At 58.3% G+C, this 14,438-nt stretch overlaps 1 protein-coding gene across 3 annotated transcripts in view; it reads left to right on the forward strand.

The window, feature by feature from the left end:
* GTF2IRD1 (GTF2I repeat domain containing 1) overlaps window positions 1-14,438 on the forward strand; it is a 103,698-nt gene that overhangs the window by 46,752 nt on the left and 42,508 nt on the right. For all 3 annotated transcript variants that reach the window (XM_045786160.2, XM_045786161.2, XM_087868259.1), the window contains exons 9-14: window positions 3,185-3,368; window positions 5,633-5,658; window positions 6,495-6,603; window positions 7,562-7,599; window positions 8,116-8,196; window positions 8,752-8,841. In XM_045786160.2, the coding sequence (XP_045642116.2) occupies window positions 3,185-3,368; window positions 5,633-5,658; window positions 6,495-6,603; window positions 7,562-7,599; window positions 8,116-8,196; window positions 8,752-8,841 (528 nt within the window). The remainder of the gene's footprint in view (window positions 1-3,184; window positions 3,369-5,632; window positions 5,659-6,494; window positions 6,604-7,561; window positions 7,600-8,115; window positions 8,197-8,751; window positions 8,842-14,438) is intronic.

Raw genomic sequence — 14,438 nt, forward strand, 5'->3', positions numbered from 1 at the left:
AGCCTGACACTGGCCACCCGGAGTGACACAGACCCCGCAGGTTAAGGGCTCGGTCCCACAAGACGGCCCCGTAGTTAGTGGGTCCCCGGGGCACCCACACTTCTGTCCAGCTTCGCTCCACATCCACAGTTCCTGCGACCCCCGCCTTGGGTGCGGACAGTCTGCTGTGAGGGCAGCTAGAACTCGGATGAGCTGTGAGATGACGAGGTACATAGGGTCTGGAGCGCACGACCTTCTGTCCTCGGTGGAGTTTGGGGTGCACCCTTCTGGCACAAGGATCCACCAACCCCAAAGCTCTCTGAAGCCCTTCATTTGGAGTTTTTACAGAGGTCCTCTTAAGTCGGCAGGATTGATTAAAATATCGTCCGCTGCTGATTAGCTCCATCTCGGCCCCTTTCCCCTCCTGGGAGGTGGGGCTGAAAGTGCCAACCCTCTGCTCACGTGGTTGGTTGCCCCGGCAACCGGTCCCCATCCTGAGGGCGCTGGGGGCCCGCCCCTCATTATCATACACTCGGGTGGGTTGAAAGGGGCTTATTAGGAAAAACAGGACACTCCTCAGCCCCGTCACTCAGGAAATTGCCAGGGGTTTGGGAACTCTCAAGCCAGGAACCAGAGCTGAAGACCATACGGATACTATTTCTTAGGTCACCTGTCACACTTGCCCCCTGCCTTCTTTTCTCTTCTCACACATTTACTGGTTTGCTCGCTTTTATCAGTCAGGCATTTTAAGCCCCCAAGGCTGTGCTGGGCACTCAGGCCAGCGCTGGTTTCACGGTGCTCCAGCCGGTGCCTGGCGATGTGTGTATAGGTGTATGCAGTGGCATGCAGTAGGACGAGGTGGTATACAGTAGTACGCAGGGGTGGGGACCCTCGGAAAGACAGGACAGCTTTGAAGAAGGTGAGGTCTCCACAGGCTTGAGGAGTCACGGGGGGCTTCACGGAGGAGGTGCCCTTCGATCCGCACTGGGGCTTTGGTGGGCTGCTGTGGGTTAGGGTGGGGCTGAGCAGGGCTCTGGAGGCCTAGTGAGGAGTCTGGGATAGCCTGAGCACCTTTGACAACCTCTGGTGTGGTCTCTCTGGCCGACCCACTCCTCCCCTCCAGGCAGGTGCACACTGGTGAGCAGTAGGGGGAGGGGATCTGGGGAGGGCTGGCTCCGTGTGCCTTGCCTCCAGTCTTCCTGCCTGTTGCATACTCTGGATGTTTCCGGAACGCTGAGCCTTTTGCGGATGCCAGACCTTGGCCTCACCACATCCAAATCCAAAGAGGAGCGCTGGGCTTGGAGTGGTCCAAGCCCCTTCTCGGGCCCCTTCTCGGGCCACAGCTCCGTCTGAGCTTCCCCTGCAGCTGCTCTGGGGGGAAGGACGTTCCCCAGGAGGACTGGGGACGTCCCTGGGGGTGAGGACTTCATGTGGCAGCCTGAGGCATCCCGCAGACCCTGGATGAATGGATCCTGCTCCTGGGTCTGCCCTTCTGGCCACCAGCTCTGGGTGAAGTGGGCCGGCAATGGGGCTGGGGGTGCAGCAGGGGAAAAATAAAACAAAGAAGAAATGGGGGGATCCCCAGCCTTCAGGATGCCTCAAGAACATTGGCACCTGGGAGATGGTTGAGACTCTGCGAGGGACTGAGTCTCCTGCCTAGTGGTTGCTCTCTCCCCTTCTCAGGGGGCAGAGGCTGGAGGCCAGGTGGGGTCCCTTCCGTCTGCTGGGTGTCCTCGCGGCCGAAGAGACAGGCCCAGCAAATGACATGAACCTGAGTGGAGACGAATGCACATCGACTCGCCTCGCCGAAGCCATGGCTCACCGGCTGGGGCTGGGGGGTTGGGGAAGCAATGGTTTGACAGCTGTTGAGATTTCGAGGGTTTAATTTGACAACGAGCTAAGTGTGGCTTCACAGTAGGATCTGGCTGCCAAAGCCGCCGACGCAGACCTGGCTGCATCAACAGAAAAACAGTCTTGACGGTGCGCCAGGCAGGGCCCCAGGCAGCTCTGCCCTGTCCCGGCCAGGCTGTGGCTGCAGGGGAGGCCAGCTCAGGGCTGCCACTTGCTGGGACACAGGCAAAGCACCGTGTGGCTGGAGGAGCAAGGCCAGGGTGGGGAGGGGCCTGAGGAAGGGCCCGGGGACGTGGGACCCTCGGGGGAGTTTGGAGGGACGAGGCAGGAGGGAAGTGGACCGCTAGCCCAGCTCAGGCCCCGGGGAAAACCAGGGACCCCAGAAAGTGCCATCCAGCACATAGTAGGTGCTCAAGAAGTACTTGGTACCTGAATGAGTGGGAACTTGGAAGGGGGTGGAAGTGAATAAGGTGGCCCGAGACCAAACCCAAGGGTCTGGAAGGAAGAAAGGAACAAGTCACCACTTCCTAAGCCCGGATTCTGTCTACACTGCTGTGGGCAAAGTTGTCCACTTCTCGTTTCTGTCCCTGATGAGTGGGAGGAATGCCGGATGCCTCCCTGGAGGAAAGAGCACATCTGGGGGGTCAGAGGAGTCCTTCCGGGAGCCACCTCAGGCCTGGGAACTTCCTTCAGCCATTCATTCTCTCGCAGAGTGTGGAGAGCAGCTAGCCTGTGTCCCATCAGCTAGCCTGTGCCCCATCCTGTCTAGATCCCAGCTGTGGAGCAGTGCCTGCCCCCTGCTCCCGTGGAGCTGAGGCTCCAGACAGTGAACCAGCATACAGATGAATATGTTTCTAGTGTAAGGTCACAGTAAATGTGGGATGGACAACAGAGCTGGGTGTGCCACGGAGAGACGGAGGGGGCTGTTGTCGGCTGATGAGGTGACGTTGGAGGGGACCTTTAAATGGGGAAAGGGAGGAAGCGAAGTGTATGGTGATCTGGAAGAAGAGTGTCTCAGTAGCCAGAAGAGCATGTGCAAAGGCCCTGGGGCAGGTGTGTGTCTGGTCTATTAGGGAAGCAATAAGGAGGCTGGAGAGACCAGGGTGAGCAGAAGGGTGAAAGGAGGGACATCAGGTCAGATGTGACGGGGTCCCAGTCACATGGGGCCTCGTAAGCCCAGGTAGGACTTTGGCTGTCGCTGAGGGGGATGGGAGCCCGGGGGCAGTTTTCAAGAGGAAGCGCCGTGTGCCGTGTGCCGGGGAGGGGGCGGGGGAAGGTCGTGGTGACCGCGGCCCTGGGGCCCCGCATGTCCCTCCGCTTCCGTCCGTGCTCAGCCTTGCCGTTGCCCTTCCAGCGGAAGCCCTGGGCCTGGACCACATGGTCCCCGTCCCCTACAGGAAGATTGCCTGTGACCCGGAGGCTGTGGAAATTGTGGGCATCCCGGATAAGATCCCCTTCAAGCGCCCCTGCACCTATGGGGTCCCCAAGCTCAAGCGGATCCTGGAGGAGCGACACAGCATCCACTTCATCATTAAGAGGTACAGGGTGGGGTGTGGGGCCCAGGCTCGGGGTGCCAGGGTGTCCGGGCTGGGCGGGGGGCGACAGCAGGTGTGAGGAGGGGCCCCCGGGAGGTGATGATGGTACCGGGCTAGAATGAATGGGTTCTGACTCGACCAAGAGAACAGGTGGGCCTGGGAGAGGGGTCGGGCTCCTTAACCTGCCAGCTGTGCGCGCCCCCCCTTCCTGGCCTCTCCTGAGGCCTGAACGGGAAACGGAGGCACCGTGGCTGGCTCCAGCGGGCCCTCCGTCAGGTCTTAGTGAGAGGTGTTTGAAGAAGAAGACCTGAGGCCTTCGAACTTTCCTGCCATCAGAAAGGAGCTCACCTGAGCTCAGGTGGGGCGGGCCGGCCTCTCCCCTTCACACCCCGCATCAGGCTGCCCTACCTGCCGGTGCCCGGACCGCCCTCCCTGTCCTCCCAGGCAGCTGGCTCCCCTGGCACAGGTGTGGGTGGGTGGGGGAAGGCAGAACGTGATGCGTTCCATATCGGCAGTCCCCCCAGGGTGGCTGGGTTGGTGGGGGCAGAGGGGGAGGCTGCACTGCCCATCCCCCAGCCTCGCCTCCCAACTCCAGCAGGGAGTTTGCCCCCACAGCTGATTGGACTCATGACCCAGTAAGCATCAGGGTCCCCAGGCAATGCCCACACTTCCCAGGATGCTTCCTCCTCGATGGCTAGAGATAGTGGGGTGGCCAGAGGCCATGGCGTCCAGCCCCCTGCCTCCAGGCAACATTGTGCTGGCCACTTCCCAACCATCTGTCCGGGAGCCCTATGAGGGTCCGCTCCCTGTGTGTGCGTGTACTCTCATGTGTGCTTGTTAGACTAAAGGAAGGACTGAGGGCAGAGACTGTGCTGGGCTCATCACTGACTCCCCAGCACCTAGAACGGCCCCTGGTATGTGGTAGAGGCCCAGTGTGTATGTGGGGAATGAATGAATGAATACATACTTGCCCAGGGGGGCAAGGAGGCTGGGCACGGGCAGGGGCAGGGGCTGGGGATCCACTCTGAGAGCCCGGAGCTGTTCTCGAACGATGGGAAGGACCTCTACAGGGTTGCTGGAGGCCAAAGCGGGGCTGGGAGTTGTGGCGTGGGCAGCAAGCCCTGGAGGTAGGGGGACTCAGGAGGAGGACGTGGCATGGGCCTGGCCGGCATGGTGGGCAGAGGGAGAGAGGTGGCTGCATTCGGGGTGCATTCGAGCTCAGCCGTTTTTGCCAGTGGGTGGAATGTGGGATTGTGGAGGGGAGCACGGAGGCCAGGATCACCCCGTGTGTCTGAGTGTATGATTGAGGGAAGCAGGGGTGGGGTGGGGAGTTCACGTGGGGTGTGCTCAGAAACTCCAGAGAGAGGTCTGTGTTGGAGAGAAAAAAAAAATCTGAGAGTTGTCGGCATGGGCCATGAAGGACTCATAGAGGTGAGAAAGGGGGTCCCCATTGAGAGGAGGAGGAGCTCCTCACCTGCTCCCCTGTGGCAGTGGGGCCCCATCTGAGCCATCATTTGTGCCCTCACAACCCTGACCGTGGGGTCCCACTTGACAAATCCCTCTGGCGTGGAATTGAAATCAATCGTCAGGTAGTGCTTGCTGTTGTCTCGCTTAAATCTCTCTTGCTGCTGCCTGAGTCCGTTTCCTTCTGTTCACTCTTGGTAGGGGGACGGGGGACTAGGCAGGAAGACAGCTGCAGGGACACCCCAATGACCCCATATGTGCCTGACCATGGTGTTTGGGTCCTCACCGTGGCTGACCTTGATCTCCCTCAGTCTAAACCATAGCTCGTTTAATTCTTCACTAGTATTTGCTGGGTGGCTCCTACAGGCCCAGCCCTTCACTGGGCTCTACTGAGGACTTCACAAACAGCAGAGTCCCTGCCTGTTCCTAGAGGGGGCGGGTGGAATCACTCCTGTGATGAGTCCAGGGCACGGGAGGACAACAGGTTTCCAGGTGTCGAGTCAGTGGTGTCTGAGCAGCAAGCCTGTGGGGCTTCCTGGAGGAGGAGGTTTTGGCATCAGGCAGATTGGATCTAAAGTCACTCAAAGCGTGATAACCTTGAATAGCGCCTCTCTTCTGAGCCTGTTCTCTCACTTGTAAAAATAAGGACAATGATGCGTTCAACTCCCCCTCCCCCAATTTTTCTCAACATAAAATGAGGCAACCAAGTGAGTGTCACCGAGGGGGCTTGGAGGCCTGTCCCTGAGCCTGGGGGGCCCCCTGGGCCACCATTGCTCTCACGCCAGTGTCTCCTCTCTCCTCAGGATGTTTGATGAGCGAATTTTCACAGGTACGTGTGGGGACCATCTAGTCCATTCTGAAACAGCCAAGTAGGTGCTACCATCACGCAGGACCCTGGGGCGGGGAGGGAGCCTGGACACGGCTTCCGCATCCGGGGTAGACAGAGCCCCCAGCTCCCGGGTGCAGACAGGCCCCTTGGGAATAATGAAACTGACGTGTGCTGCACGCTAGCGTGCGTCTGGTGCTCTTCTAAGCTGTTCACCATTCATGGTGAGCAGTCCTAGGAAGCGGGTTCTGTTCTTGTTCCCGAAGCCCAGCTGGTCAGCAGTGAGCCTGGCCGCAAACCCAGGGCTCGGGGCCCCAACCAGTGGGCAGCACACCTGCCAAGAGGAAGAGTCCGGCTCTGCCTGGGGCAGCCAAGGGAGCACAGATCTTGGGGTGCGACAAAGCTGGGTTCCGATTCTGGCCCTACTTCTCACCAGCTTTGTGACCTTGGCCAGTCATGTGGGCCTCAGTTTCCACATCTGTGAAATGGGGGGTAATAAGAGTTCCTGGGATAATTACATGAGAGAATGGTTTTGTAGTTCGGCCTTGGGGGCAACTTGGCCTTTTTCCTGAGGGCTCCCTCAGCTTTAGTAGTGAACGTGAGGTCAGGACAGTCATTTCTGGCCGCTCCTTCCTCCTGCAATCCTCCCAGACCCTGGCCTCCTCTGGCACCGGGGCCTACATTCCTTCTCTACCCAGGACCCATTCCCGGCTTGGCAGGGGCCAACCATACGCAAGGGGTGTCCCCAAGAGCCTCCCACAGGCCGCTGCCCAGGTGCCCCACAGGCAGGCGGAGACTGGAGGGCCTTGGCCCTGACCTTCCCCTTCCTCTCCACCCAGGGAACAAGTTTACCAAAGACCCCACGAAGCTGGAGCCCGCCAGCCCGCCGGAGGATACCTCTGCAGAGATCTCCCGTGCGGCTGTCCTCGACCTGCCCGGGACTGCTCGGTAAGGCCCCCCACCCCAGCTCCTGGCTCCCCGCCTCCCCGACTCTGGGCTGGTGGTGTTACCTGCAGGGAGGAGCAAGGCCTGGGGCTGGTCAGAGGGTGCTGCGCCCAGCGTCTCCTGATACCCCACACCCTGTGTGGGCACAGGGTTGTTCCACACAGACACCCCCTCCCCCTACACACACCCCCTTGAGTCCTCACCCCACCGTGGGCCAGGGAGAATCCCAAGGGACAGAGAACAGAGGCTCTGCCGATTTTCTTTCCGCCTGGAGAGCTCTCTCGCCCCTCCAGGATCTAGCCAGATGTCGTCTGGTCTCTCGGAAGCCTTCCCTGGCACCCAGGCTAGGTCAGGCGTCTGCCCTGCGTGTCCACAAGGCCCCGCACTCAGCTTGTGGCCTGGGCACCACCATCTGCCAGTGCCCCCCACCCAGGCTCTGGGCTCCTAGGGGCCAGGGATGGCCCATTCGTTCCAGAATCACCACGTCCAGCCCAGGCCTTCCCCACAGTACTCTGAATTCACTGAACCATCCATCCAGGGGCCCTGCCCCCATTTGCTCCCCACCCCTTTCCAGACCTCTGTAGCCCCTCCAGGCTGGTGGTCCCTCAGCGCTCCATCCCCCTCCAGCAAGCGCGGATCGACCCTCACTGTGCTAAGTTGTGGGGCTCTCACACTGGTCCCACCCAGGCCTCGGGAGCTCCCAGCTGGTGGGAAAGGTGGATGCCCAGACCGTTCACCCCAGGATAGCGAGCGGCATCTTGGCTGGAATGGCGGGTGACTGCTGCCCTGGGAGACCCTGCGCTGGACCACTGTCCCATAGGGAGGACTGTCCTGTGGGGATGGGAGTGAATGAGGTTAGGGGCGCGGCGGGGACAGCCACCATGGGCTCCCTGGAGGACTGCCTGGAGGAGAAAGCTAGGGCTGATGCCATGTCGCTTCTCGGCCTCCTTCCTTCTCACAGGTCAGACAAGAACGGTGTCTCTGAAGACTGTGGGCCAGGTGAGGAGGAGCAGGACACACTGTGTGTCCTGGGGAGAGAGGGCCTCCACCAGCACCCCCTTCCTCCCCTCCCAGCAGCCTTGGGGAGGATGCAAGCTTAGCCCGTGAGCCTAGAATATTAATGAATTACCCTGCCCATTCCTGCCCCCCACCCCCAGGCCTCAGAGCATGCTGGGAGCTCACTGGGGCGCTGGAGGGGCAGGTGGGATGTGGGTGACATTATGGGGGAGTCAGGAGACCTGGATTCCGGCATCACCCCTGTTTCCCAGCATGTCTGCAGCACGCGGCTTCCCTCTGTGGGCCTCTGTTGCCAGGCCTATAAATTAAAGATACCAGGACAGGACTCAGGACCTGCCTGACCCTCCACTCCTGGGCTGGGCAGGAGCGCGGGACCAGCATGACTTTTCCTGGGGTGTTACTAATAAATCGCAGACGTAAGAATGTTCTAGAATGGTTTGCCTTGCCCGGCCAAGCTCATGCCCACACGTAACTGGATCCCTCATTCCCTTCTCACAGGAACTTCTGGGGAGCTGAGTGGGCTGAGGCCCATTAAAATGGAGCCAGAAGATCTAGATATTATTCAGGTCACCGTCCCAGGTAAGGCCCAGGTGGCCAAAGGGCTGCCCTACTGCCCCACGTGAACTCCCAGAAGCTCCTGCTCCTAGACCAGCCAGAACCACCCACCATGTCCCCTCCTGGGCTATCCCCTCTGTCTCCTGAGGGCCAAGAAGGGGTCTCCAGTTTGGTCCCTATATGGCATGTGCTTTCTGAGCTGTGTCTCCCCTCTGGGCTGGCCCCCCACCCTCAGCCCTCCCGCTCAGGCCTGGCTCCCTGGGATTCATAAGGCAGGAGGGAGGAGAAGAAAAAATGTGGGAATAGGAGGGTCTGAGTTTGACTGCAGACTTGGAAGCCCCCAAGCCTCCATCTCCACATCTGTGAAAAAGAGGGGGTACTTGGTCCCTGGAGGCTCAGAGACACCCCCCCCACCCCCCCGCCTGGCCTCTGGCACAGCTGGTCACTAAAGCTGTCCTCCCAGTTCCAGGGCACAGTTTCCTGAAGGGTCCTGCTCTGCGGGCATACGGGGCCGGGGGTCCCTGAGGGACCGTGACGGGGTGGGACAGGCAGAAGATGCTGTTGTCATTTTGTCTCCAGACCCTTCACCCACCTCTGAGGAAATGACAGACTCAATGCCTGGGCATCTGCCCTCAGAAGATTCTGGTTACGGGATGGAGATGCTAACTGGTAAGAAGTGGGCTGGGGACCCACCTCCCTGGGGCGTAACGGGGAGAGGGGTGGGCCAGGAAGCCCCCAGAGAAAACCCAGTGTGTGCCTGACTCCCTGCGCAGGCTAGGTTCCTCTCTGGAGACTTGAAGTAAGCCTTGGTTTATATTAAGTTTGGCTTCTGCATCTTTCCCAGGAGCCCCCATGTGAATTAACTTGTTCATTTGTTCAACAACTATTTACTGGGCAGCTTACTATGTGCCAGGAGGTCCTGTGCGAGGTGCTGGGGACAGAGCAGTATACCAAACACACCAAGGTCCCCATGCTCCCAGCGCGGGGAGACAGAGAGTAAGCAAATCAATAGGTAAAATAGAAAGTCAGATGGTGGTAAGTGCAGTGGGGGGCACAAAGCCAAAAGGGGGAAGTGTGAGGGGCAGGGGTGCGATGGTTATTACAGGACTTGGGTGGTCAGAGAGGACCTCACCGAGAAAGGGACTTTGGAGCAAAGACCTGAAGGAGGTGGGAGCCAGTGGATGGCAGGAAAGAGCTTTCCAGGAGATGGGAATATCATGTGCAAAGGCCCTGAGGTGCGTTGTCCAAGGAGAAGCAAGGTGGCCTGCATGGCTGGCGCAGAGTGAGGTGGGGAGGGTGAAGTCAGGGAGGTAGGTGTTGGTGTGGGTTGTGCAGGGCAAGTACGTCAAAGGTCAAAGGAAAGAGTGGGGGCTTGACTCTGAGGAGAGAGAAACGTCTTCATGGGGGGTGGGTGGAGCTAACGAGCGACGTTTTAACAGTGTTTACTCTGACCATGGGGTTGAGGATGAGCTGCAGGGGAATGAGGACAAAGGCAGAAACAGACTATTAGGATATTCTAGCCGAGAGGACTGGTCCGGCAGGTCGATAGCAGTGTGTAGGGGTTCAATAGGTTTTGTGGTTTTTACTTCATTTTGGAAATGTTCAAAAACACACAAAATTGGAAATAGTAGTGTAATGAATCTCGTGCAACCAACTCCCATCTCTGACCGTTATCAACAGATGTTCTGTATTTATTATAGATAATAAAAGTAAGACTTATTAGGTAAGGTTTTTCATTTTATTATTTTTCTAAAGATTATTTATTTGAAAGGGAGAGTGCGAGCAAGAGCGGGAGCAGGGGTGGAGGGAGAGGGAGAGAGAGAATCTCAAGCAGACGCAGACTCCCCACTGAGCGCAGAGCCCAACACGGGGCTCGATCCCAGGACCCTGCGATCATGACCTGAGCCAAAATCAAGAGTTGGGTGCTCAACCGACTGAGCCCCCAGGTGCCCCCAGGTGAAGTTTTTTAGAAGTTGGTTATTGTGGGGTGCCTGGGTGGCGCAGTCGTTAAGCGTCTGCCTTCGGCTCAGGGCGTGATCCTGGCGTTCTGGGATCGAGCCCCACGTCAGGCTCCTCTGCTGGGAGCCTGCTTCTTCCTCTCCCACTCCCCCTGCTTGTGTTCCCTCTCTCGCTGGCTGTCTCTGTCAAATAAATAAATAAAATCTTAAAAAAAAAAAAAGTTGGTTATCGCAAAGACAAATAGTATGTAAAGTGTAGGACACAGGGTTCGCAGATATGCCAGAAAATATGTTAGTACTCAAATAATTCAGATTTGGAAAGCTTTGTAATAAAGGGTGCAGGGCCAGGCCGTGAAACGCAAAGAAGGGGACCAGGCTGGCTCTTGTTTTGTTTCCCATGTGTGCGATGTCCAGTGTGGGCTTGACTGGGAGCGGAAGGCGGGGGTGCCTACGGATGCCATGCAAAAGCATATAGCAGGGGGCATTTAAATGACCAGCGCAGGGGCGGCGCCTGGTACCGGCTCAGCTGGTGGAGTGTACGACTCTTGGTCCCGGGGTTGTGAGTTCAAGCCCTACGTGGGGCATAGAGATTACTTGAAAACGGCAAAATGAAATAAATGAACAGGGCAAAGAGGTCTCAGAAATGTAACGTTCAACGTGAAAAGCAACTGCAAAGGGTATGGACGACACAGCATTGACGTATGTTTGGAAACATCGAAACAGTGTTGGTTAATGTTTTATTAAAAAATCAGGTGCAAAAAATGGCAAAATGCTAACCTACTCATTCCGGCTGGTGGGTACACAGGTGTTTGTTACAATACTCTTCTGCGTGCTTTTCTGCACTTCAGAAATTCTTCCCCCGATCAAAAATAGACACATGACTAGAAAAACATAAGGTTTCCTGCAGGCCCAGGCGGGTGATGCCGTGTTCTTTGGCGACGGAATTAAAGCAGAGCATCTCTGCTCCTCGTCCGCTTCCATCTTCTCTGTCGGGGGAATGGTCTGGAAACGGGAGCGCGTGAAAGGACTGGGGAGTCCTGCTCAGTGAGGCAATAGGCAGGGTCTGCAGCGCGGCTGTGGGCACCTGTCGGTCTCCAGCTTCTGAGCAATTGGATCCCAGGCAGATAACCTCTAAGACCCCCCATCCACAGCACTGGAGAGGTCCTGGGGGACAGAAGACAAGCCGGCCACGGAAAACAGACTTCCAGAGGAGGGTTTGTCCAAACCGCAGACGGGTGGAGCACATGCCCGTCCCGGGCTCAGTTCTGAAGCCGATTTCCACGCAGACGACTGAACCATGAGAAGGGACCCAGTGTGGGCTCATTCATGAGGACCGGGTCGGCTCGTGGGACACCAGGATCTGGGGCCGATCGTGGGCCAGCTAAGGAAGTAGGGTGGCACGGGGACCCCAGCCTTCTCCTGGGGGAGCTTTCCCATGGTGTCCTGGGGGGCTTGGTCCTTCCTCTCATATTTATCGGTCAGTTGGGCAAAGTAGTTCAGGCATAAGATTACGCAGTTGGCAGACACCTCGGGAGAGAACGGGCGGTACAGCGGGAATGACGTTCCCGGTGGCCCTCAGAGACCGGAACGCTGGGCTGGAACCCACAGGAAGAATTCACAGCCCAAGGACACGTGTCACATGGGTAGTGTTCCCCAGGGAACAGACTCTGAGCTGCGTCTAATGGGTATTAGGGGCTGCCCTTGGGCTCAGCATCTAAGTAAGAAAGAGGGGGAGTGGGAGCATGGGGGGCCGAGAGGGAGGTAGAGGTAGGATGCGACCCCACCGACAGCCTCTGCCGGCCCCACGGGAAACTCTGTGGCCAGAATGGCCCCTTGGCTTTGTTTCAGGTTGGCCTGGGATATCCTCAATCAGTCGAGGGATGGGGGTCGCCCCAGAAGGACTATCCTTTGAGGGGCAACTGGTGCAGGCTGCCAGCCGGCCACACTCCCTGCTGCTGGGTCCACACGCATGTCCTAGAAGGGGACCGGGGTGGTGCATCCCAGTGTCCACCGTAACACGGATGGATGACCGCACGCAAAAAAAAAGAGACAGCAAGCAACGCAAACACGCACAGCCTCAGGGAAACGAAAAGGGGGCATCTGTTCTGCACCCCTTAATCAGGCGGAACCTTTGTTGAGCGTGTTGGGAAATGGGTGCCCCTCTGGTACTGGAAGGGGTACAGCTTGCCGAGTGGCTTTTTCAAGAAATTGGTCAGCCTGGCGAGCCGTGAAAAGAAGCACCCCCAGGGGTTCTGGGGGCCCGGTCCTAGGAAACGATCTGGAACACGGACAGCGTCTTCTGCACGGAGATGTTCGCAGCCGTGTTACTGGTGACGGTGAAGAAGTGGATAGAGCCAGTCCAACTGGCAGGGACCTGTTGGTGGCATCCTCCTGATGGACTGTCAGCGGCCACCAAAAATAGGCAGCTGGGGGGAGTGGGCACGGGAAGGCACAAGGCTGCTCTGTTTGCAACCGTGGAAAACATCATCACTGGTTAAACAAGCAACAAAGAAGAAACTGCTGGAACAGTAGCTATGTGAGGTCAAGTGGTATATATTTTTCATTTCCTCGATCACTTAGGGTGAGCTTTTAATACTTTGGTCGTGAAGAAAGACTGTTCTGGATGGGCTGGGCACAACCAGACTTGACAACAGCCTGTACGGAAACTGGGGGGGCATTCAGGTGATCCGAGGCTCAGGGTGAATTGACAGAGGGGACTGGCCACAAGGTCGCAGGGCATCGGGCTGCGGTCACAGTGCCGTTAGAGAAGACGGTGGGTAGCCGTCTCCGTTTGGACCCCAGGGGGCTGGGCGCCCATGGACCGATACGGCCCTGGTCTGTTTCCATTGGAGTGGCTTCTCCTCTTTGGCGTGACAGAGCGTGGGAGCCTGAGGTCCGGCCCGGCCAGTCCACCTCCCCAGGGGCACCCAGCCTTGGACTGGAGCTCAGGTTTGCTGAATGCCCGTCCGAGGCGCCTTTCCAAGCACCCCTCTCAAAACCAATGAAGTAGGAAGATTCTGAGGCCTTCAGGACCACCACGCGTTAGGACAGGGTGTGTCTGTGTGTCCGTGCGTGGGCGTTTTCTGCTCACATGTGCATGATAAGATAAATGATACGGGGCTCTGCAACCTGGACAGGAGGGGCTCCCCTGCCTCCTCGGGCCGCTAGTAGTTTGGCGTCCTTTCTGTGTCCGTTTTCTGCGTATGTGCACATGTATGTGGCTACGATTTTGCACAGATTGTCCCTCCCTCCCTTGGACATCTCTAGAGCGCTGGGATCGTTGGCGTGACCTTCATCCTTCCTGGAGGGTGTCGCCAGTTACTCGCAGTTGAAAACGGGGGCACGCTGAGCCAGTCGGGGGGCTCGTTCAGGGTAAATAGCCCAGCCCCCGACATCCGGGTGGGGAATCCGGCAAGTTCCCCATGTTTGGAATTTGGGACCCCAAAGCACACGGGTCACAGGCCCCCAGGAGTGGCCCTGGCACAACAGAAGCCCCTCCTTAGTGAGGCCGAGGATACCTGGATTCCGGGGACGGTGGGGGTGGGCTCTCCTGCCCGGGGCTCCAGATGGACCTTGGCTCCTTGTTGCTATTCCCAGGACGATGGTACATGGCCAGCTCACAGCGGGGACAGACTCCCTGGCCAGGTCTCCTCCTCGCGTCCCTCCAGGCCACCTTGTGACCTCATTGGTGGTCCAGGTGTGACACTTGGGCGGTTCCCTTCCTCTGGGACTGACTCCTTGTCACAGGTCCCTGCCTGGGAAAACTCCCTGGTCGCCCTGCTACTCCCAGCAGACTCGTCTGTCTCTGTCTGCCCCCTCCTTTCACCCGGAAATGGCCAAAATGCAGTGGAATCGCAGGACCTTCCAGAAGCTGACCCTGAGATGAGGCTCTGATTACTTGCATGGGAGGAGATCCAGGCACACCAGTGTGGGATGGGAGGTGGGGACAGGGACAGTGCAGGCCCGTTAGTGCTGAGGACAGCTGAACCAGCGGCCGTGAGAGCCGTGCAAAGCACACGCCTGAGGTCAGCAGCCTGGTGAGGAGGGAGCTGGGGTAGTGATCCTCCAGATATCCTACGTTGCTGGCTGAGAGCTGCTTCCAGGCAGTTCTGCTGCTTCTCCCAGCTTGTGGGGCTGCTGCTGCAGCCAGAGGAAAGCCTTCAGGGGGAGTCAGGAGGGCCCAGCATCCCCTGCCCACAGTGAGCCCATTTCCCTGAGGAAGGTTGAAGCCTGAGGCCCAGGGCTGGCCCTCAACCTTTTCAAGTCAACGGAGCATAGGTGCAGCCCTCCAGAACCTTCCAGCGCCTT

Source organism: Ursus americanus, chromosome 2 (genome assembly GCF_024610735.1).
Source record: "Ursus americanus isolate L20-20 chromosome 2, mUrsAme1.1.p, whole genome shotgun sequence".
Lineage (NCBI taxonomy): Eukaryota > Metazoa > Chordata > Mammalia > Carnivora > Ursidae > Ursus > Ursus americanus.